Source organism: Camellia sinensis, chromosome 11, assembly GCF_055761805.1.
Source record: "Camellia sinensis isolate YWXY chromosome 11, ASM5576180v1, whole genome shotgun sequence".
NCBI lineage: Eukaryota > Viridiplantae > Streptophyta > Magnoliopsida > Ericales > Theaceae > Camellia > Camellia sinensis.
The window spans coordinates 104,862,758-104,887,227 of NC_138971.1; the positions used below are offsets into that span (position 1 = coordinate 104,862,758).

At 36.9% G+C, this 24,470-nt stretch overlaps 1 protein-coding gene and 1 long non-coding RNA gene across 2 annotated transcripts; both read left to right on the forward strand.

Annotated features, from left to right (window-relative positions):
* Nucleotides 1–455: 455 nt before the first annotated feature.
* LOC145803196 (uncharacterized) lies at nt 456–10,801 on the forward strand. Its single transcript, XR_014345320.1, has 2 exons — nt 456–538; nt 10,446–10,801. It is a non-coding gene; the product is annotated as an uncharacterized LOC145803196 (long non-coding RNA).
* A 4,808-nt stretch (nt 10,802–15,609) lies between these two features.
* On the forward strand, nt 15,610–16,230 carry LOC145802534 (uncharacterized). Its single transcript, XM_082895260.1, has one exon. It carries the CDS (start codon nt 15,610–15,612, stop codon nt 16,228–16,230), a length of 621 nt encoding a protein of 206 aa, XP_082751386.1.
* Nucleotides 16,231–24,470: the final 8,240 nt, after the last annotated feature.

Sequence of the window (24,470 nt, forward strand, 5' to 3'; positions counted from 1 at the left end):
CCACCACCGTTCAATCAACACGACCACCAGGTAGTTTGATTGCTCTTTCTCTCCCTTTCTCTCTATCTCTATTTGTTTTTGGCTCTCCTTTCCCAGATTTCTAAAGCCTAGCTGTGCTCACATTTTCTGGAGAGAGAAAGAAAGTAAAAAAAGAAGAGTAATTGAGTAATTGAGTGACGATTTTGCTATGAAGTTCACTGACTTCTTTGTTCAATTTCATGATATTTTATTTGTATGTATATGATTTTCTTTGTTCAATCTCATGATTTTTTTTCTTCTTTTTTTTAGAAATGTTTGAATGTTGGTGCTGTGAAATGTTCTATTTTTGGTTTGGAATTGGATTGTTTTACTATGAAGTTTTTGAGTGGGGTTGTTGGCAAAATTGAGGGTTTAGTTAAAGTGCTGATAAAGTTGGTTTTTTCGCATACATTTTGGGTTTGTTTTATTTGTGTTGACAGTCACTGGAGTGGATAGTGAAAGGAGAGTTCTGCAATTTCTAGGATTGGATGATGAGGAAAAGAGCTCTGTTGGGATTGATGTAAGTGTGATTAATTTATTGTTATACAAGTTAAATTTAGTTGATTAATTTACAATAAATTGATCTTTTGCTTTGTTGGGTTGGGTTTTTTTTTTTTTTTTTTTTTTCCAGGGTTTGAAGGTGGATCTGATAATCACTTAACTTTTTTATCGGTTAATAAATTTTCTGAATTTGGAGTTTATTTGGGTTACTAGTAAATTGGTGTATTGTGTTCATTTTGAATTTCATGTCTTTATTTAGGAATTTTTTTCCTTCCTGTGAATTCACTCCCTACTCTTTGAAAAGAAAAAATAAAAAAGCAAAAAAAATTTCATTGATTTAATTCATTTTGGACCATAATGCATCTTGAGATAGTCTGTAGTTTATGGAAAATTTTGCCTGCGTTTGGTTGTGTTTTGTAAATGTGATTTGAGAGTATGAATTGTATTTTGAGTTTGTGAGTTGTAGAATTATGATTTGAGTGTAGAAAATTTGTTTGGTTATGGTTTTTAAATAGAGTGTTGAATTGTGTTTTGAAAATGTATTTTGAATTAAGTTTTAAAAATTTAATGTGACATGTGAAAGGTGAAAATTTGTTTGGTGATGTGTTTTGAAAATAGTTTTCAAAACTTAATTCAACCAATAATTTATAATCAAACACACAACTCATTTATCGATATCCATATTTTTTATCAACAATAATAACCAAACTATTTTTAAAATACTGAAATTAAAAATTGATTTTTTTTGTCAATTAATTTTTTTAGTAATTTTTTTGAATAATTTTTTTTTTCAAATAATTTTTTCATTTTAAAATAAACCTATGTCAATTATTTTGTGTCAATTAATTTTTCTATCAATTCATTTTTTACGCCTGTACAAACATCTTATAAAATACGTTTTTAATTTTTTTTTAAAATTTTGTTAAAGTCAACAACTTTTGAGAATACATATTAATAAAAATTAACATAAATACACTAAGTTTAATATTTTAAAATACAAATCATAACGTAAATCTTACAAAACATTATCAATTTTTTTTCAAGTACGGGTTCCCTTTGTGCAAAGGTTCAAACAGTGCAAAGGTTCAAACAGTTCTAGGTTCAAACAATTCAAAGCAGAGCAAGCTGGCCACAGGGGATGACCGGTAGGTCAATCGGCCGGTCGACCGGCCGGATGACCCGGGGGACGACCAGCCGGGTGTCCCAGGTATCTCTTCGTGCAAAGGTTCAACAGTTCACAGTTTAAAATACCAACAGATCTGAAATGAAAAAAACTCGTCTACAAATTCTCAAAAATCATTTGGGAACTGATTTCAACTTCTCTGAATCATTTATACCTAACAGATGATGATTGATTTACCAGATTAGTGGGCAAAAGGTTGAAACAGTTCAGGAAAATCAGATAACATCTGAAACAAAAAAAAAATAGTCGGCTACAAATTTAAACAAAAAGATTTGAGAACTGATTTCGACTCGTCTGAAATCATTTGCACATAATAGATGAGGAATTTATTTACTAGATTAGTGGGAGTTGAATAGTTATCGCAAAAGAGGAAGAAGACAGACACGTTGAAACCGGAGAACTGAAGTACGAGATGCCAAACGGGTTTTCAAAGTGTAATTTGAATTAACATGCGGAATTGTATTTTGAGTGTCCTATCCAAACGTGAAGCGGGAGTTCATGTGTTGAAAGTTAATTTGAAAATTCAAACAAACAGAGCCTTTACTTTTCCGTATGCTCCAAAGGTTTAGTCTTGGAATTCTTGGGGTTTGTTTAGAATTTCATTAGAGGAAGTAGAGCCAATTCAAGATGATACTGTCAACCCTACTTACTGTAGCAAATAACTTATAAAAACATACACTGTTTGCCATTTTCCTAAGGTAGAGAGACAAAGAGGCTATTTCCGTGGTTGTAATGCGAGTGTTAAAAAGTTTGATAATTTGTTTGGTAGTTGATCTATTTGCTATTAATCTCGATTGTTCATTAAAGTCGAAACTGGATCTGTATTTATAGTTTGATCGAAAAAAATTTAGCAACACATTTAATAAATTACATTTTAATTTAATAATTTTATTTTAATTTATATTTTAATTTCATCATTAATTCTACCGTGCCTTCAGGCACAGGTATACACTATATATATAATAAGGCAAAAAGATTTTTGAAAATGTATCAAAATGTCTAAGAGATACATTTGCTTTTAATGGTCTACATCAATTCTAAATATATATCAATGATTCAGATCAATCCTCTTAAATATACCAAACACATAGTTCTCGCCCAAACACTCATCTCTCTCTCTTGCACCCCAAGATCAATATATGTATGTATAGATCTGCGTTTTTATTTTTGTAGTACAGAGAAAGAGAGATAGTGGGTGTTGTGCTCTCCTAATATCTAGGTCATTTTTTTATGGGTTTTTCACTCATCTCAGGGTTCATGTATGTATGTATGTATCGATCTGTGTTTTTATTTTTGTTGATTGATTGTTTAATTGATAGGAAGCTTCCAACTGACTTTCTTGCCTAAATCTGTGTTTTTATTTTTATTGATTGATTGTTTAATTGGTAGGAAGCTTCTAGGAAAATTATTTTTTTTGGGTTTTTGTTTTCACTCATATCAGGGTTCATGCATCCAGATCTGTGTATAATTGATTGGTTACTTGATCAATGCTTGGTGTTGAGTTGAAAAGTTGAATAAATTTGTTTAAAGATGAATTGGGCTGTTTACTTTATCTCTTGATTTGTCCCCTTTTCCCTGCTATGTTTTCTAGGTGTGTTTTTGGGTTTACCCACATTGGTGTGATGTATGTTGGATTTTGTATTTTATTTTGTATTCAAAGTTTGATTTTTTTTTTTTTTTAGTATTGAAAATGAGTATTCTCTCATTTTCCCATTCTTTTATTATAACTAAATTTTGGGTGTTTGGGTTGTTTTCCTTGTATTTTTCCTTTCTTTTGGGATTTGGGTTTTTGGATCGTACAAAGTCATCATTCTTTTTTATTTATTTTCTACATATTAATTGGTCATTCTTGAGGAGTGCCTATTTTTTCATCAGATTTTTCCTAGATTTTATTTTTACTTTGCTAATCAAACAGCAAATGGTAAAACTGGTTGATTTGAAAAGGTTTATGAAGATAAAAGAGTTGGCCTTGATATGAGAAAAGAGTTGGTCTTGGAGATAAAAGAGTTGGTCTTCATAAAAGAGTTGAGTTGGTTGATTAGTGGTTAATTATACCCACAAACGAGGCATTCTTGAGGAGTGCCTTTTTTTTTTTTTTAATTTTTTGGTAACTAATGGATTACTTTGCTAATCAAACAGCCAATGGTAATTTTTGAAAAGGTTTGTGAAGAGAAAAGAGTTGGTCTTCATAAAAGAGTTTGTTGATTAGTGGTTAGTTATACCCACAAACAAGGCATGTATCTTTTCTTGGTGTGATGTCTTCCTTTATATCTTTAATCATGTTATGTTTTACTAGGATTCTGTTATGCATGGATTTTTGAATGGTGAAGTCTAAGCACATTCTTTCATGTCTTTTATTCTTTTTCTCTGGATATTTATTTTCATTTTTCCTTTTATTTCTTGGTGTATGTTTTCATATGATTGTTGCTTTGGACCAATATTTATTTTCATTTGACTGTTGTAAGTCAATTTATTAGTTGCAAACATATAAAAAACTTATGTTCTGTTTGGGCTGCTGTCATAAACTTTTGACATGGCAGCAAGCTTTGGAATCTAAAAGCATGATATATAAACTTTAGCAAAAAAAATCAATCAATAAATAAAAGGATTGTAGACTGAGGTCAGTGATGAAAAAAATGTGTCCATTCATATTTTTAGTCTGTAATTTTATATATAGATTGTTTTAATTGTTCTGGTCTAATTATGTGATTATGGACATTCATGTTGAAAAGTTTTGGTTTCTATTAATTTGTATTTCCTTTCTTCTTCACTTATGTTGGTTGTTAATTTTGATATCTTTGGGTTTTTATTAGTTGGTGCACTCTTTTTGGATTATTGTAGACACCCCATTTTTGACCGTCCTCAAGACATGGACGTCATCGTTTGAACACTCGATGATCATCCATGTTCGTGTTCGTCTTGAGTTCTCGGAGGTTTCAGCCGCGCGCCTTGCCTCAAGACCTCTCGACTAGTTTGTTTTGTGTTTGGTTTTGCACCAAACACTTGTTATTTTGCTTCTGAGGGTGGGAAATAGCTCGTTAGCCATCCCCACACCTCACATGCCATGGTTTGAGGCCACCGGCCCTGTTTTCTTGCTACCAGCCAAAGGTGTTGGCCGGTCGGCATTGTGTTTGGTCGGCCGGCCACTGATTTTGGTCAATTAGCCACTTTTTCTGGCCGAGACCTTTTCGTGGGAAGGTTTGAACCTTTTGAACCTTGGTTTTAGCTTCTTGAGAAAGTTTGAACCTTTTGAACCCTTGGTTTTAGCTTCTTGAGGAAGCTTGAACCTTTTGAACCTTTGTTCTAGCTTCTCCAAGAAGCTTGAACCCTTTACCTAGCTTCTCCAAGAAGCTTGGCCCCTTTGCTCCAAGCTTCTAAGAGAAGCTTGACCCTTTCTTATCTTCTTGAGGAAGCTTGACCCCTTTGCTCTAGCTTCCTCAAGAAGCTTGGCCCTTTTGCTCCAAGCTTCTAAGAGAAGCTTGGCCCCTTTGCTCAAGCTTCTAAGAGAAGCTTGCACCTTTGTTCCTCTATAAAAGAAGAGTTCATCTTCCATTGCAAGGGTTCCAAGAAATTTTTCTAAGGCAAAAAACATACACTTCCCTCCATATCTCTACATTCCAAGCTCCAAACTCCATAGTTCTTGCACATTTACACTACACCTCTTAGCCTAACACCTCCAACACCAACCTAAGGATCTTGGAGACCATTTTCAGAGGCTAAGGGACTGATTTTCTAGACCAATAAGCTGCTGTCCCCTTTTGGCTACAAGGGTAACACACTTTACCCTCTTTTGGTCTTTATTTTGCTTCATCTTTTATCCATACTTGCAAGAATTTTCGAGCTTTGTTATAAACTGAAAAAAGTCTTCTTTTGAGCTTCTTTTTAAGTTTGTTTAAGATCACTTTTGTGTTTGGGGTTGTTTACCCCCTCTTAGGCCTTGTTTGGCCTCATTTTTGTGCCTTTTTTGTGAGCTTCAGGACAACCTTGTTTGGGCCTCCTCACCACTGAAATCTTGCGGGATTTCAGTGGTGAGGATGGTGTCTTAAGGTCCTAAGAAGGAGAGGGTCATCCCTTCTCCTTGTTGTCTTCAAAAAGTGTCATTTTAACCTCATGTGTGAGCACCATTTTTAAGTTCATGTTGGCCATGTCTTAAGTGTTATTTGTGCTTATTTTGCCATGATATAGCACCGTTTTTACTTGGTTTAGACACACCATGCATGCCTTGCATACTTGTCTTGTAATGCCATGAATTTGCCTTAACATGCTTTAGGCTTTGACCCTTGTTCTAGCATGATCTTGGCCAAGCTTTGTGAAGATTTTATGCATGTTTTAGTATGATTTAGCTCTGTTTTCAGTTGCTTTGGTCATGCTTAACATGTTTTGTAAGTCTCTTTGCATTCTAGCTTGTAGGCTTTGAGTGTGTAAAGTTATGTGCATGTTTTGCTTGATTTATTTAGTTGGTTTGGCACATTTTCTAACATAATTTCAGAGTTTAGTATGCATGCCATGTGTCCATGTTCATATCTTTTAAGTGTGCTTAAGAGTCCCTCCTTTATGCTTAAGTGTTGGTCCATTTGCATGCATGATTGTATGTGTACTTGGCCCCTATTTCCTTAGCATTTGGCCACTGTTTTGGGCCTAGTTGAGAGCTGTCCAAATTAGTTTAAGACCATTCTAGCATGTTGTTGCATGCTTGCCCTATGTGTTGTTGCATATTTGGCCTTGTTCCATGCTTGTTACATTACATTTTGCATGTTTGATACATTGCACCTTTGCATGCTTAGGTTGTAATGCATTTGGCATGAATTGTACTTAACATGTTGTCCATGTTGCATCTTGCATGCTTGCATGGTTAAGATTACACTTTGCATGTTTGCTAACTTGCATACTTGCCCTCATGTTCATGTTGCATACTTAGCCTCCATGCCTGGGTTGTATTGCATAGAGCATGCATGTTTTGCCTCTTGAATTGAGTATGATAGAGGTTGGGCTTTATGTGTTTATTTGGTTTGCATGTCATTTGAAATCAAAATGCACAACTTGGTTTCTTAGGCCATCACGCATTGAAATGCGCGATTGGTGGTCCGAGAATCGAGAACCATACTCCCTTGAGTTCATGACATGATAGGGAGGGTGGTTGTGCATACATTGCTTTGAAAATGCATTGCCATGCTCAGTTTGCCCTCTGCTGCTGTCAAACAGGATTCTGCAAGAAAAGATGGCCGGTCGGCCATCTTCAGTGCCGGCTGGCTATCCATTTTTGGCCGAGAGCACAATTTTTGGTCGATGACCTGTTTCACTTGGCCGATGGTCCCATCTCATGGCCGATGGCCTCAGCGCATGTCTCCAAGATGTTTCAAAGGTGTCACAGAGGTTGGCATAGTTTTCAAAAGAGCAAAGTAGTGTAAACAGAGGCAATTGTGGCATGGCGATGGATTTCTGAGCAAAGCCGACCGAGCATGCGTGCATCCCTCTTCCCGAGGCTGTTTTACTGCTTTGGTAGACTAATTGATTTGTTAATTAGTTAAGTGGTTTTGTAATTAATTAATTAGCTCGTGAGTTAGTTAATTAGGTGATTTGTATTATTCTTTTGGACCCTTCGCGAGAGGGCAATGCTGTAATAAGTGTGTGTGTGTGTGATGCATGTCTTCCAACCCCATGTCTTTCTTCCTTTTATTTACCAGCTTACGATGGTTAGCTTAGGACATGTTTCAATTAGCATACTTAAGCTTGCATGTTTGCATCATTCACCTGTATTGCATGCACCGGGCTTGGTGCATTATACTAACTGCATTTGTATTTCAATTCTAAGTTGAATGCGTGTTAGCTGTAGCATTATCATATGCCATCTTAGAATAGCCGAGCCTATTGTAGTTGCATCTTGCATGTGTTGCATTAGCCATCTTAACATGAACTAGGATCATGTATTTGATTACTAACTGGTTTCTGTTTTGGCTTGGAGTACTCGGTAAGCATTTACGCTTTAGCATCCTTGCCTATGTGTGAGTGTTGCCATGATAGTATGCTTACCATGAGGCTATGTGCTTATGTGATATATCTGCTTGAATGCCTGTGGGTGAAGGTTAGATTATCTGAATTGGGAAAAATGCATTGACTGTGAGTTTTAAGCCCACTAAATAGTGGCAAAATCATGTTTTTCTAAGCCCACCCGAGGGTGGCAAAATCCGCATTTTAGCCTACTTACGAGTAGCAAACCATTTTCAAAACAAACATGAAATGTTTTATTCCAATTCAGGCGACCCAGTCTATACTTGTATGTTGTGTGCATCACATAGTAAATCTAGGCTAATAACCAGAATAAGACCACATAACGTTTTCAAAACTCGATATCATGGTTAGTAGAGGCCGATCTTTGATCGGGCGAGCGGAGGTGCTCATAGCTGACCTTCCCCAATCGTACCCAAGTTCCCAAGCCGAGGAAACTTTGGTGATGACGGACACGTGGCCTTAGGCAACGAGTGTAACGCCCTCAAAAATATACCCATTATATATCATTGACATGCATTGCTTAAAGAGAACACTTTAATAATTCCTTATAATGTCCATCAGAGTCTTACAAATAATAAAAGCATTACATGCAACATGAAAGTAAATGCCCTACCGGCTTACATCTTTCCAAGCCAACACTTGGACACAAAGTATGAGTTCTAACTCAAGTAAAAATAAAGCCCTAGGCTTGAGTGTTTACATGTATTAACAATGAAAAACAAATAACTAAAAGTAGTCTTCCAAAATCCAAGTCCTTCCAAGCTAAGTCCTTGGAGGTAGCTTATCACCTGAACCTGAAAATGATGTTCCCATAAAGGGTGAGCCACAGCCCAGTAGAAATATACTAAACCACATATAAGCAATGAATAAAGCAATGGCATTCAACAGATGGTTAACCAAGATAGTCCATTACTTCATTTTACAGTCTCATAACACTATTGTCTAAAACTCATTTTACCTTCCAATTCTATCAACATGGCTCAGAACCTGGCCAAACTTACAACAGTGAATTACATATATCATATTCACATCCTTCCATTATCAACAAACAAATGAGACTCAAGCTCAAATCAAAACACTTCATACTTCCAGATTGATACACATTTTAGTGCTGTATCAATAAAACACTTCTATAAATAAGCACACATAAAAGTGATGCTAATGGAGTCCATCCCCTATCTCCTCCCAAACAAAATCCGGTTTAGAGGTCCATCCCCTATCTTCCCCTAAACCGTGGAGTACATCCCCTATCTCCTCCCACACAAAAACAATGTATGCAAATGCAATGCTCAACCAATACACGTATTTTCTGAATCAATGCAACAGTCAAGATTAATGACTTAACCAATATGATTAGTTTCAGTTATTCCTAATCCACATGCAATGTCTACAACAATCACGACTATCCTCCACCGATAGCCCAAAACAGTTATTTCTAAACTGGAAATAACTATGTCAACAATTCAATAGACAAATGATATCAATTACCCAATTACGCCATTTAATCAATAAATTCCCCAATTCCATGAATTACTTATAAATATTAATTCAATAATACAACTATGGTTTTTCCCAAAATTTACCAAAGTATCCCCAACATATCAAAATACCAAAACTTAGAACAAAACCTATAAAATGGAGTAGGAAATCCCTACCTCGAAGAGAGTAACCCGAATGGAGAAGATGGAGATGAATGCCCAAATACCAAAGTGCTCCAAATTGCCAAAAGTTCAGATTAAATGGAAGCCCTCGACTCCCTCTATCTTTTTAATGAAGGATCTAGGGTAGAAACACACCCTAAGTGGATCAAATCTAAGAGAGAAGGTGAGTAGGGAGATAGAGAAGTCGGACCTAGGGTTTGGGATCAAAAAGAAGATGAAAAGGACTGATCAAAACCCGCTGCTGTAAATATATACTGGACAGGCTCGCTCGAGCGAAGACTTGGTCGCTCGAGCGACCAGACACAGAGAAACTACGCTCGAGCCAAGGAAGCCTTGCTCGAGCCAACAACTCAAAAGCTCGCTCGAGCGAAAGAAAGCTCGATCGAGCGAAGAACTCAAACCCTCAGGTCTGCAACAAGGCACACGCTCGAGCGAAGGAACTATTGCTCGAGTGAAGGACGAACTAACTCGCTCGAGCGAAGAAAATCTCGCTCGAGCCAAGAATGAACAGCTACAGGTCCAAATCAAACGCAACCATTCGCTCGAGCGAACAACTCCTCGCTCGAGCGAACAACTCCTCGCTCGAGCGAAGAACCAAAAACCTGGACAGCAACACTTGGTTTCTAAACCCAACCAACCTGAAACAAACCTGCCCAACACATCCTATAATTCCAAATGAGAAAATAAGGGACAACAACAACAACAATTATACAATGACAGAATCCACGGAACCTAAGTCCGGATACAATAATCAAATGTGAAAAGACCGGGGTCGCTATAACGAGTCAGGGTTTCCTAAATTCTCCCAAAATAAACATTTAGGTGGCGACTCTGTATCTGACAAAGCAGTCCATGTTTGGCACTTCTTTACAAAAATCTGTTTTCCAAAACGATTTGCTGGATTTGGACTCTTTGTTGATTTATCAATCTCACATTGCACATTGTGAGATCAGATTAAGAACAGTGACAATTGGAGTTCGAACTGTAGTGAGCCCAATTGAACAGAACGGGGGTTCTCCCCCGGGGCGTTCGGGGACATCTACAATTACATTAGCTTATTTTTTAAATGGCAGCTCCTCGCATTGTGAAACTGAAGACTGAGGTTGTTATAGCCAATTCAAAGGTTATCAAAGAGACAACTTTTTTCTTGGCCAGTAAATTTTTCTCTTGCTCTTTATGTCAGTTGATCTTCTACTATGTGATATATCATAGTTTCTTGAGTGGAAGCCACATTGACGAACTTTGACAACTCCTTTTGGCCCTAAATATAAATTGACATTGTAACTGTGTATTGAAATGTGTATATGGAAATTTCTGACTGTAGGGGCAAAGTTTCAAGATAAAAAAAATGTACCCATGTGTGCTCCCTACCACAGTAGGGACTGTGTGTACTGAAATTTCTTTCCTGAGTTGGCATATCTAAGTTTATACTTCAAAGAAATGTACCCATGTGTGCTCCCTCCCTCTAAAACCCATTAATGTTCCCATGGTTGCTGATTTTGTTTTCAAGTGCTAGACTTTTTCTGTGTTTTCATTCTCTTCTCATTCTTATTTTATTATTATTTTTTTTTTATAACTTTGTTTTCAACTCCATGAGGAGTTATCTTTGTTTGCTGCAACATTGTCATCTAATTGTGATGATATAATAGATTTTACTTGCAAGAGTGATTGTGTTTTTCATGTTGAAAAATTGTCACTCACTATGGAGGGTTGAAACAGTGATTGTATTTTATTTTATCTTTTAGTCAGAGTGATTGTTATTAATTGTATTTTATTTTATCTTTTGGTCAGAGTGATTGTTATTAATTGCTATTTATTGCCTGTTGATGCGAATCATAGATGAAGGGAAAGATATGTATCAGATTAGATAATGGGAAAGACCAAGAAAATTTGAGATAGTTGAGATAATTGAAATTTTTTTAGACTAAGACATTGAAAATTTGTTTTTGCATTGCCTCTTTCTAGCATGCTTATTAGTAGCTGATTGGTGTACTTGGTTTAGTGTGTAGCATTTTGTTTTTATTTATTTATTTATTTATTTATTTTTAGGGAGGGGGGAGGGGGTTGTTAATGAAGTAACCCTAGCAAGAGTGCTTGGTTTGTTTTTCTATACGCTCATAGAAATTATTTTTGTGATTTTTTGGCACTCATAGTTGTGGGTTGTGATGTCACATTTGTTTGGTTACTTATTGGTAATTGTAAAGAAGTAACCTCACTGTAAATAGATGGAGGCTTCCATTCCCTTGCATTGTAAAAGGGAAAGGTGAGATAAATGGATAAAAAATTTAGCTTATATTTCATTGACATTTCCCTTATCATTTTTTATTTATTTATTTAAAATTCCTATTCAAATCCATGATCTATACTCATTTGGAACCTATGATTTTGTTTTTGTTGTTTTATAGGTGTAACCTATGTTATTTGGTTTGGTTTGATTTGATTTGGGTCTGAAATAATATTTGATCTTCATAAAATGGTTTTTGATTTTAGAAATGTATTTTTATTTTTAGTTTGATTTATGAAATGGATTTAAATCCTTAATGTAAAATGAGTGTTGATTTTTTATGATTTTGAAAAAGTTTTTGAAATGAGTGTTGAAATAAGGAACACATCGCCACCTCCGCTCTGTGATTGTCCACCACCATTGAAAAAGATCGAACAAAGAAAATCTTACCATTATGTTTTAATAATTTTATTTTGATTTATATTTTAATCTCATTATTAATTGCACTGTGCCTTCAGGCACGGGCATACACTAGTCTATATACATGTTAGTAGCGATTTTGGTTTGAACCAGACCCGTTCATTGTTTTGGATACAGGTTTTCTTGTTTTAATGGTTGTTCATGTTTTCTTTCATCTTATTCCTTGTTGAGTTTGACTATTAGAGTGTTTTGTTTGTGTTTGAAATAGGTTGGGAGTTAGTCTTTTCAGAATTGTGCCATCTAGATTTTGGCCTGTTTGCTCGAGTGAACTTTTTTGCGTTCGAGCGAACTTTGAGGCCTTCTAGTACTTTTGCAGGTCTGCAAAACTACTAGAAGTATGGCGTTTTTTGCTTGAACGATGTTTCTTGTGCTTAAGGGGTCTTTCTTATGCTCAAACGGTCTTTTGGAACTATCAGTACTTTTGCAGGCCTGCAAAAGTATGGGGAGGGTGTTCTTCGCTCGAGTGGTACTTTGTTCTAATCGGAGAGGTTCATGTTTTTGGCTCCGTTGAGTTCTACCCATCTTTCTTTTGAGTCTTCTTCTTTGAGGTAGGGATTTCTCCACAATTTGTATGATTTTTAACTTAATTATTTGATTTTCTAAGCTATGTTGTGATTTGGGGGATTTCTAAACAAAAATCTAGGATTTTTATTTAAAAATTCAAAAGAGGGGTTTTAAAATTGGTTCTTGTATAAGATTGTGGCTTCTTAAAAATGGTTGGGTTGTGATAAATGGTGGATTTTATCCATGGGAATTGATTTTTAAAGAAAGGGGGTTTTACTCTAAATTGTGAGAATTTGATTTTTGTAAAGAGAAAATGAAATTGATGTTAGTTTTGTGGTATTGAAGCAACGATGATGATGGTAGTGGAGTTGGATACGAATTATCACTCTTGATTGGAAATGTTGGAAAGTATATATGTGTTAAAAATAAACTATCTGTTTAGAGATATCTGTTTTGGGCTATCGGTGTAGGATAACAATGATTGTTACAAAAATCGCATGAGAATTAGATGAATTGAAACTAATTTCGCATCCATTGCATTGAGCATTGTAACATATTTAACACGTTGAAAATGGTTACCGTTTTGAGAAAAATTTAGGAATATCTTGGTAAATCTTGGTAGGAGTGTAGTTGTAGTATTATGTTGGCCTGTGTGTCCTTCGTGATAGTCTAGAACCGCGCAGATAAGTGCTGAGCCTTCTGCTTAGTACTGGTAAAAATGATAATTGGTAGTGCTTGTAGCCTACTTGCAGACACATCCTAGAGATTTCCAATGCTGTATCCACTACCCTGTTTTCTATTGTGAAGAAAGTGATTTCATGAATTATGATATAACCTGGCATTACATGGTTTTTGGAAAGAGATATAAAACATTTTGGCATAAGCATTGCATATGCATTTATCTGATAAATCTGTTAAGATTCATACACTGTGTTAGAGTATCTTAAGTAGGCCTTGGCTCACCCTATATGGAAAACCATTTTCAGGTGTTGATGATATGCCTCTGCCAAGACCATAGCTTGGGAGGACTTGTAGCCAAAAGCTTCTATTTTTGTTATTGTTGTATTTATGTTGTACAAGCCTAGGGCTTTATTTGTATTGAGTTTAAACTCACTTTTGTTATAACCAAGTACAGTCTTGGACAGTTGTGGGCAATAGGGCATTACTATATCTGTTTAACTCTTATTGCATATCTTTTGCTTATGATACATGTTATATATTTAGGGTTAGGACTTATGAATGTATTATTGCATGTGTCACACATTTGTAAAAAGATGAAACCTTATGAATGAGAGAACGTTATATTCAGACATCTGTTATTATTTAATACCTGTCGTGGGATGTTATTATTGTAATATTTTTAGGGCGTTATAACTTGGTTTTAGAGCTACCGGGTTTGAATACTTTGGGATTGTCGGAAGTGGTTATTACCACAATGGGTTCCCTTGCCAAATGATATTCGGAATAAACCTAGTTTGCTATGTGATAACATGCTTATGTAACTAAGTGGGTATGAAATTTAATTTCTAAGATATTTATTAGGTCTACGAGTTTTTAGAAGTCCTATTAGAATAGTACTTGATCACTGCTATTTCTAACTGGAACTCTAGCAACATCGCGGGACGATTATTATCTAGAAAGAAAATTTGTGTGTGTTTATGTGACTGTGCTTATATGGAGTGAATTAATTGTTGTCTACTACATTAGGACACGAGTGAGTTAGCTTCGGCACATTTGTAAATATAATAATCTCTTGTATTACCTTCATTAGGATGTCAAGACATGGACATGGTAATGGTAGGCGTGGCAGGCCTAAACAGCAAGAGATGTAGTTACCGAATAATATTCCGGCATAGGAGGAAAGGGTTGGTTAGGCCAATGTGGCCGAACCGGTTGGTCAGTAGGCCATGGGAGTTTTGTCCCGTGAGATGACCAAAGCTTTGCAAGAATCTATGGACATTATCAGAGCTGAGAATTAAGTCCAGGCCTATGTTGCTAAGATAGGGCTGTCGTTTTTGAAGAGGGAGTTCTTCCGGTCGAACCCGGATGAGTTTTTAGGGGATCTGAAAGAACCACTAAAGGGGGATGAGTGGTTTGAGCAGATGGTGAAGACGTTCAAGATGTTTAGCATCGAGGACGATGGGTTGAAAGTGACCTTGGCATCCTTCCAACTGAAGGGAGATGTGGGTCAATGGTGAAAGTTTGTGTGTGGGCATATTGGGGTGACTTGGCAGGATTTTTTCAATGCCTTCCAGGATAAGTTTTTGCCTCCCACTGTTAGAGAGAAATTGAGGGAGCAGTTTTTGAAGCTTAAGTAGCTCAACACACCAGTGGCTGAGTTTGACGCTGCCTCTACTAGTTTGTAGAGGTTTGCATTAGAGCTTGTAACGACAGAAGAATGCCATTGCTTGGAGTTTGAGAAGAGGTTGAAGATCGGACTCCTTTTCAAGGTGGTCGTGCCCATGATTAAGGATTATGGTCGTCTCGTGGAGGCTACGGCGGCTCACTTAGAGACCGTGATTTAGACTGAGGAAGAGCGGATGAGGGGCTCTAGGTAGAGGAATCAGGAGGTTCAGGGGGGGACTCGGGACACTAAGAGGCAGAAGGGTTCCAATCCACAGTATTTCCAGAGAGCATAGTCTAGGTCCATTTTTTCGGTACCGAGTTCTAGTTCTGGGAGAGGTGGTCAGGGACAAATCACTTGCTTTAGTGGTCAACTGAGCCACAAGTCTGTAGTTTTCCTACAGAAGGAAAGAAGGCAATAGTCTGCACCATCTTCGACTTGTTTTTAGAGCCAGAATAAGAGGAGAGGGCAGCCGCCAACCTACTATCAGTGTGGTCAGTCAGGGCACTTGAGGAGGTTTTTTCCTTAGGCAGGTGGCACATCTGGGGCGTCTGGTTTGAGGCAAACACAAAGCCATCTATCTACACCGTCAGCACAGGCCTCAAGGGCCAATGAGGGAGCCTCTTTGGCTCAATCAACATTTCAGACTTATGCTTTGAGGGATGAACAGGTGGAATAGAGACCTATGGGACGTGTGTATGCTGTTACCATGCCAGATTTGTTGCCAACACCTTTGGTAGTGAGAGGTAACTTCTTTTTGTGTAATTCTATTGCCAATATGTTGATTGATACTAGTGCATCATATTCTTTCATTTCATCTGCATTCGCATCAGCATTGGGGTTAGAAGTGGCTCAATTAGCATCTCCACTCAGGGTGGAGTCACTTGTTAGTGGTGAGATTGTGTTGGACCAGGAGTGTCGGGGTTGTGAGATAGAGGTTGCCAGTCGCCAACTTCGTTTTGCTTTTATGTTGATTGATATGTTGAGTTTTGATATTATTTTGGGCATAGATTGGTTGTCATCCTATCGAGCCATTATAGACTGTTACCGTCAAAGAGTTACGGTGTGCACCTCAAGCGGTGACTGTTTCTATTTCCTGGGTGATCGAATTGATAGGGCCTTGTTGCCAATTTGTGATCTGCGTGGTCGAGGCGAGCTTAGTCTATTTTTTGCTACATTCTTGGGTGTTGGGAGTGATGTGGTCCGAGTAGAGTTGCCAAGGGTAGTTTGCGAATACCCAAAAGTTTTCCTGAGGATCTCACTAGTTTACCACCTCACCATGAGATTAAGCTCTCTATTGACTTAGCGTCTGGCATAACATCGATCTCTATGGCATCATATAGACTTGCATTCACCGAGTTGAGTAAGTTGAAGATTCATCTCCAAGAATTACTAGATAAGGGCTTTATTCGACCTAGTACTTCACCTTGGGGAGCACCGGCTCTCCTTGCCAAGAAGAAGGACGGCACATTACAACTTTGTATTGATTACTGAAAGTTGAATAAGGTAACTATTAAGAACAAGTACCCATTGCCTCGTATAGATGACTTGTTTGACCAATTGAAGGAGTCTTATTGTTTCTCTAAGATAGACTTGAGATCGAGTTATCATCAGTTGAGATTAAAGGAGTAGGATATCCAGAAGATGGCAATCCGTACGCGGTATGGCCATTACGAGTTCTTAGTGATGCCTTTTGGGTTAACCAACGCACCAGCCTTGTTTATGGATTTGATGAATCAAATCTTTCGTGAGTTCCTAGACCGTTTTGTAATTGTCTTCGTTGATGACATTTTGATCTACTTACCATCTGAGGAGGAAGACGAAGAACACTTACTGGCTGTACTTGAGTTGCTTAGAGCCCACAAGTTGTATGCTAAGTTTGGGAAGTGTGAGTTCTGGTTGAAGGAGGTGAAATGCTTAGGCCATGTGGTATCCGGGGAAGGAATGATTGTAGATTCCTCTAAGATTGAGGCAGTGCACGATTGGGAACAACCTAAGAATGCCTTTGAGATTTGGAGTTTCTTGGGGTTAGCCGGGTATTAATGACGTTTTGTAAAAGATTTCTCTAGATTAGCCTCACCGTTGATTGGACTAACAAGGAAGGGAATTAAGTTTGTGTGGATTGAGACTTGTGAGAAGTCATTTCAAGAGCTCAAAATTAGACTTACCACTGCTCCAGTGTTGATTATTTCGGAGAGGGATTTAGGTTATTCTGTGTATTATGATGCGTCTCGGGAAAGTTTGGGTTCTGTCTTGATGTAGGAGGGGAAGGTAGTAGCTTATGGCTCATGACAGTTGAAAATACACGAGAGAAACTACCCTACTCATGACTTAGAGCTATCAACTGTGATCTTTGCCTTGAAGATTTAGAGACATTATCTGTATGGTGAAAGGTTTGAGGTATTCTTCGATCACAAGAGTCTGAAGTATCTGTTTTCACAAAAAGATTTGAATCTGAGGCAGAGAAAATGGATGGAATTTATGGAGGATTACAACTTTGAGTTACACCATCATCGGGGGAAGGTCAATGTAATGGCTGATGCCTTGAGTAGGAAATCCATTAATAGTGTAGCTAGTATTGCCATCCGGGAATGGGAGATGTTGGGTGCTATTGGCGAGTTTGACTTGCATCTTGGTGAGTCCGTTGAGTCAGCAGCTTTGTTTACTATGGTTGCACAACCTATGCTTGTGAGACGAGTTATAGAATCATAACGGGGTAACCACGAGGTAGAGTTCATCTGAGGGAAGATATCTAGTGGGAAGGTAGAGAAGGGCTTGAACGTATATTTTGACTCGAGTGTTAGATATCTTGACCATCTTTTCGTGTCGGAATCTTGTAGGGAGGAGGTACTTCGAGAGTTCCACCATTTGCGCCTTGCGGTACACCCGGGAGGCATAATGATGTACCACAACCTTAGTCTCCTGTTTTGGTAGAGGGGGATGAAGAGAGACGTAGCCTTGATTGTATTGAGGTGCCTTACTTGTCAACAAGTGAAGGCTGAGCATCAGAGGCCAGCGGATTTGTTGCAACCCTTGCCTATAGCCGAGTGAAAGTGGGAGCATATCACAATGGATTTTGTTGTGGGTCTTTCGAGGACTCAACGGGGTAATAATGCCATGTGGATAATAGTTGATCGGTTAACTAAGTCAACACACTTTGTACTTATGCGCACGAGTCACTTAGTAAATTATCTCACAAACCTTTATATTAGGGACATAATGCTTCTTCACAGGGTCCCTATGACTATTGTTTCAGATAGAGATCCGCGTTTCACGACTTGGTTGTGACAGAGCCTACAAAATGTCTTGGGCACTATATTGACATTTCGTACCGCTTATCATTTTCAAACTAATGGGCAGTCAGTGCGTACCATTCAGATCCTAGAAAATATACTTCGAGGGGGTTGTGTTCTTGACTTTAGGGGGTCGTGGGAGAGACACTTGCCTTTAGTGGAGTTTACATACAACAATAACTTTCAAGCAAGTATTGGCATGGCATTATTTGAGGCCTTATATGGCCGACCGTGTAGATCTCCTATGTATTAGGCCGAGGTAAGTAACGTATCTATGTTAGGTCCAGAGTCACCAGAAGAGTTATGTTGACCGTATAAGGAGGTCGTTATCATTTGAGGTGAGAGACCACGTCTTTTTGAAAATATGACCTAGATAGGATTTGATAAGGTTTGAGAAGAGCAGGAAGTTGTTTCCTAGATTTATTGAGCCTTTTGAGATCCTGGAGTATATTGGAGAGGTAACTTATTGTTTGGTCTTGCTGTCACAACTTTCTGGAATTCATGACGTGCTCCATATTTGTATGCTTCAGAAGTATGAACCAGATTTGTCACATGTGCTGGATTGGACCGAGTTGGAGGTAGATGAGGATACTTCATACAAGGAGAGACTGGTTAGAGTCCTAGATACATGGGACCAAGTCTTATGAGGCAAGACAATTCCATTGGTAAAGGTGTTGTGAAGACAGCACGGGATTGAGGAGGCAGCTTCGGAACGTGAGGCGGAAGTCTGTGAGAAGTATCCGGATCTTTTTGTTAATGGTTGAAACGTTTAATGAAAATCTCGTTATGTTGATTATATGTGAATGTTGTATATGTTTTGGGAAAAATGAATTGTATATTCAATATTGAAAACTTGTTTATCATTATTATGAGAATGAATGACCGGTGGATGGGTCATGGTTATAAGGATGGTTGGATCATTGCTATGTTGATTTAAATACTGTGGTTATGGCGTTGATTTTAAAATTTCGAGGACGAAATTCCTTAAGAGGGGGAGGTTATAGCAATTCTAGTTTAAACCCGACCCGTTCATTGTTTTGGATCCGGGTTTTTTTGTGTTAATGGTTGTTCATGTCTTGTTTAATCTTAGTCCTTGTTGAGTTTGGCTATTGGAGTGTCTTGTTTGTGTTTGAAACAAGTTAGGAGTTAGTCTTTTCAAAACTGTGCTGCCTAGATTTTGGCATGTTCGCTTGAGTGAACTTTGAGGACTTCCAGTACTTTTGCAGGTCTACAAAACTACTGGAAGTATGGTGTTCTTCGCTCAAGCGGTGTTTCTTGCGCTTGAGCGGTCTTTCTTTTCCTCGAACGGCCTTTTGGAACTCTCTGTACTTTTATAGGCTTGTAAAAGTACTGAAAGGGTGGTGTTTTTCGCTCGAGCGATCCCTCTTGTTGTGTCTGGTCGCTCGAGCGACCATTCTTGTGCTTGAACGGTCTGAGCGTATATTAGGTTGTAAAATTCAATTGTTGGATCGCTTTTTCACTTCTTTCTCTCTCTTTCTCTAAATCTCAAATCTACACACTCTCTCTCTTTAGAAACCATCTCTAAACTCCAACTACACCTTGATCCATCAATCTCTACACCCTAGTCCCTTTGATAAAAAGAGAGAGCACGTCGAGAGCTTCGTTCTAATCGGAGAACTTCGTGTATTTGGGTCCGTTGAGTTCTACCAATCTTTCCTTTCAGTTTTCTTCTTTGAGGTAGGGATTTCTCCACACTTTGTATGGTTTTTAACTTTGTTATTTGATTTTCTGAGCTATGTTGTGATTTGAGAGATTTCTAAACAAAAATCTAGGGTTTTGGTTTAAAAATTCAAAAGTGGGGTTTTCAAAATAGGTTCTTGTATAGGATTGTGGCTTTGTAAAAATAGTTGGGTTGTGATAAATGGTGGATTTTATCCATGGGAATTGATTTTTAAAGAAAGAATGTTTTGCCCTAAATTGTGAGAATTTGATTTTTGTAAAGAGAAAATGAAATTGATGTTGGTTTTGTGGTATTGAAACAATGATGATGATGGCGGTGGAGTTAGATATGAATTATCACTCCTAATTAGAAATGTTAGAAAGTATATATGTGTTGAAAATTAACTATCTGTTTAGAGATATTTGTTTTAGGCTATCAGTGGAGGATAGCTATGATTGTTGTAGAAATTGCATGAGAATTTGTGAATTGAAACTAATTTTTCATCCATTACATTGAGCGTTATAACTTATTTAACACATTAAAAATGGTTATGGTTTTGAGGAAAATGAGTGAATAGCTTGTTGAATCTGGGTAGGAGTGTAGTTGTGGTATTATGTTGGCTTGTGTGTTCTTGGTGAAAGTCCAAAAACCCGTGAGGATAGGTACCGAGCTTTCCGGTTAGTACTAGTAAAAATGGCAATTGATAGTGCTTGTAGCCTACTTGTAGACACATCTTAGAAATTCCCGGTGTTATATCCACTGCCCTGTTTTCTATTATAAAGAAAGTGATTTCATGAATTTTGATATAACTTGGCATTACATGGTTTTCTGTTAAGATTCATATCTTTATTTGTCCTTGGCTCACCCTACGTAGAAAACTATTTTCAAGTGCTGATGATATGACTCCGCTAAGGCTATAGCTTGGGAGAACTTGGAGCCAAGAGCTTCTATTTTTGTTATTGTTGTATTTATATTGTACAAGCCTAAGGCTTTATTTGTATTGAATTTAAACTCACTTTTGTTGTAACCAAGCATTGTTTTGGAAAGTTATAGCCAATAGGGCATTACTATATCTGTTTAACCCTTATTGCATATCTTTTGCTTATTACACATGATATAGATTCAGGGTTAGGACTTATGGATTTATTACTGCATGTGTCACACATTTGTAAAAAGGTGAAACCCTATGAATGAGAGAACGTTATATTCAAACATTTGTTATTATTTAATAACTGTCATGGGATGTTATTATTTTAATATTTTTGGGGCGTTACACATGTATATATCAATTTATACACTAAAAGAGATTCTCTCAATTCAAAAGCACGTGGCTAGCCAATTCTAGGATGTTACATTTGCAAACATTTTTTTATTAATGGAAAAGTTTTGTTTTTGTTTTTGTTTTTGTTTTGGTTTTTTTTTTTTTTTTTTTTTTGGACTTGGTAGAGTTGTACATATTCAAATTAAACCAAGGGCATTTTAGACAATTTGTATCACTTTTCTTATAAAAATACCACCACCTTTCACATTTTCTCAACTTATACACTCACTTACACACACATTTAGCTAAGAGAGAGAGAGATGGAAGAGGATGCAAAATAAAAATTAACATCAGTCGACCGTCTGGACAACTGCCCTGTCCACCGGCCAACTGAAGGGTTCTGTTATATCACCGGAGAACACCACCATGTACACAAAGCAAATCCATTGCTGGTTGACCACTCGGTCAACCGTCCAGATGACCGATTGGTCGACCATATTGGATTGCCTCCACTGGTCCCAATATCATTTCTATCATTTGCCATTACTACAGAGTAAAACTTTAAATGAATCCAGCCCACAATTCATATACAAACAAATTTCTATTTATTACATATATAAAATGTAAGTTCCATCGTTAGTCACCTTATTGATTCAACTTTTGAACAATAATATCCCCACAGCTTTTCTTTGCTTTTGGCAAAGTAGTGATTGAAGGCGGACAAAAACTTATCCCTGGAGCTTTTCTTTGCTTCAAACAAAGTAGTGATGGAAGAGGGATACTAAACAGTTTTCAAAAATTTAATAGATTCCTAATGATGATATTGTCCAAACACTACAATAGCAAGCAATTCACCCTTTTCGGGTTTTTTTTTTTCCTCTCACGGGACTATTCATTGCTGGCAGTACTATTCACCCTCCTTAGTCATTATTAATCTTACGAGCATTTTTTATTCGTGGTTAGTATTCACCACCGGATGTTACTATTCATTCCTATAACCTGGGCTTATATATATATATATATATATATTAAATATTATATTTGCATAAAAACATGAACTCACACAAACCTATAAACAAATAAATAAACATTAAGGTACTGTTCACCTCTATCCAATTTCCTAATTATGCATGTGTCCTATACTCCAATATTTTTATTTATTTATTTATTTGTTTAAAAATAAACAATAATAATAAATTTTTTTGTTTTTTGTTTAAAAACAAAATAAACCATTGCTCTAATACCACTTTTGTCACAACCTAAATCTAGTACCCAGAGTTTCGGCTCCGCGACGAGACAGTAATAGAGGTCATAACAAAATAATAGTGCGGTAGAGTAAGATAAAGTGGTACCCAAAACTTTATTATGTTAAACATATATACATTGAAGCTTCTATTCATTTACATTATCAAAGCTGGACTATCAAGTGCATTGTATGTACCCCATGCATTGGTTCTGACGTATCATTTGAAAGTGGTTAACAACTCTAAACACATGGCAAAGTGAAAAATATTATACTGAGAGCATAAAGGTATAAAAGTCACCATGAATAAATATTTGAGCTAAACAGAGATTTGTTTGGTAAGATAAATACATAAATCATTTTAAACAAAATGCAGAAATTATATAATCAAAATAATAATAATCATGGTACAGAATAGAACAGAGGTTAATGGATATTTAAGTCCCCTAGACATGAGACCTGCTAGATATTTAAGTCCCTAGGTATGGGACCTTCAGAGGGCCAGATATTTAAGTCCCCGGGCATGAGACCTTCAGAGGGTCACAGAAGTGACAACAGAACAGAATAGAGGGTCAGTGGATCCATGACAAATAGAGGGTCACTGTAACGCCCCCAAAATAACTACAATAAACCAATTCCAAACACCAGTACAATGTAATATAAATAAAATAAGAAGCTTTCATTAATCAGAGTTAATATACAAAATGTGGCACATGCGATATACATTCATAAGTCGTTCATCTTGAATCTACAGCATACGTTACAAGAAGTGATAAGAAATGAAAGCTAAATAGATATTTATATGCCCTAATGGCTTACATCTTTCCAAGACCGTGCTTGGTTACAACAAAATGAGTCATAAGTTCCATACAAATAAAGCCCTAGGCTTGTGAAAGGTAAATAAAAAAAAAAGGCAGGAATTGAGCCTTCAGCTCCACAGTTCTCTCAAGCTAAGTCCTTGGTAGAAGAATATCACCAGCACCTAAAAATGATTTTTCCTAAGTAAGGTGAGCCAAAACCCAGTAGAAACAATCTAGCACAATATATGAATCTTAACAAAGATATAAGTATGATATGCATATACAATGCCTATGATAAAATCATTCGTATTGTTACAAGATCATAATATGCCAAGTTTCATATCTTAAGCTATTTTATCTTAATTCATTCCATGGCAATTCATTTCACTTCAATCCATGAGTCAAGTCCATTGTTGTCTAGACAACCTAACTGAGGCTACAACTCAGTGGTTCCCTAACCAATACAAACAGTTCACAAACACTTCAAATTTGTCATTTTACAGAAATTTCGTTTGCGAGAATCGGTACCCACATACGCACGCAGTTTTCGGGACTTTTACCTTGAACACACATGCCAACTTAATTCAATGGAGTCCATCCCCTTTCTCTTCCCAAAGATGAAGTACATCTCATTTCTCCTCCCAAACATCATACATATATAATGTATTAAAAACACAGTCATATTCAATGACAACCGATAAGAGATTAGTTTCAATTCACCAAATCCTTATGCAATGTCTACAACAATCATAGCTATCTTCCACAGATAGCCCAAAACAGATATTTCTAAATAGATATACAATCTCTAAAATAGATAAACTATCCAAATTTCCATAGGTGAGAAACAACAAGCATCCAACTCCACCATTGATATAAAAATCTATCCAATTTGACATATCCAATACTAATTACATTTATTTATACAAAATAATTAATTGAGACATTTTAGGGTAAAACTCCATTTTTTTTCCAAATCCAATCCTTGTGTCAAAATCAACAAATTTAACACAACACATTCTCATATCTATACCCACAACCATTTTCAATACCTTCATTTGAAAACCCCCATTTTGATTTCAAATCGAAACCCTAGGTTTGTTTTAAATCCTCCACATCCCAACATTGTTTACACAATCAACGAATAACTAAGTTAAAATTTATAGGAGAGTATAGAAAGTCCCTACCTCAAAGTTAGAAGACGAACAAAGCAAGGAGAAAACTTCAAAGACACCGAAACCGACTTTTGTTCGGATCAAAATGGAGCTCTT

What these genes read in the sequence shown, in the direction of transcription:
- LOC145802534 (XM_082895260.1), top strand. Translation starts at nt 15,610, where the DNA reads ATGGGACGTGTGTATGCTGTTACCATGCCAGATTTGTTGCCAACACCT.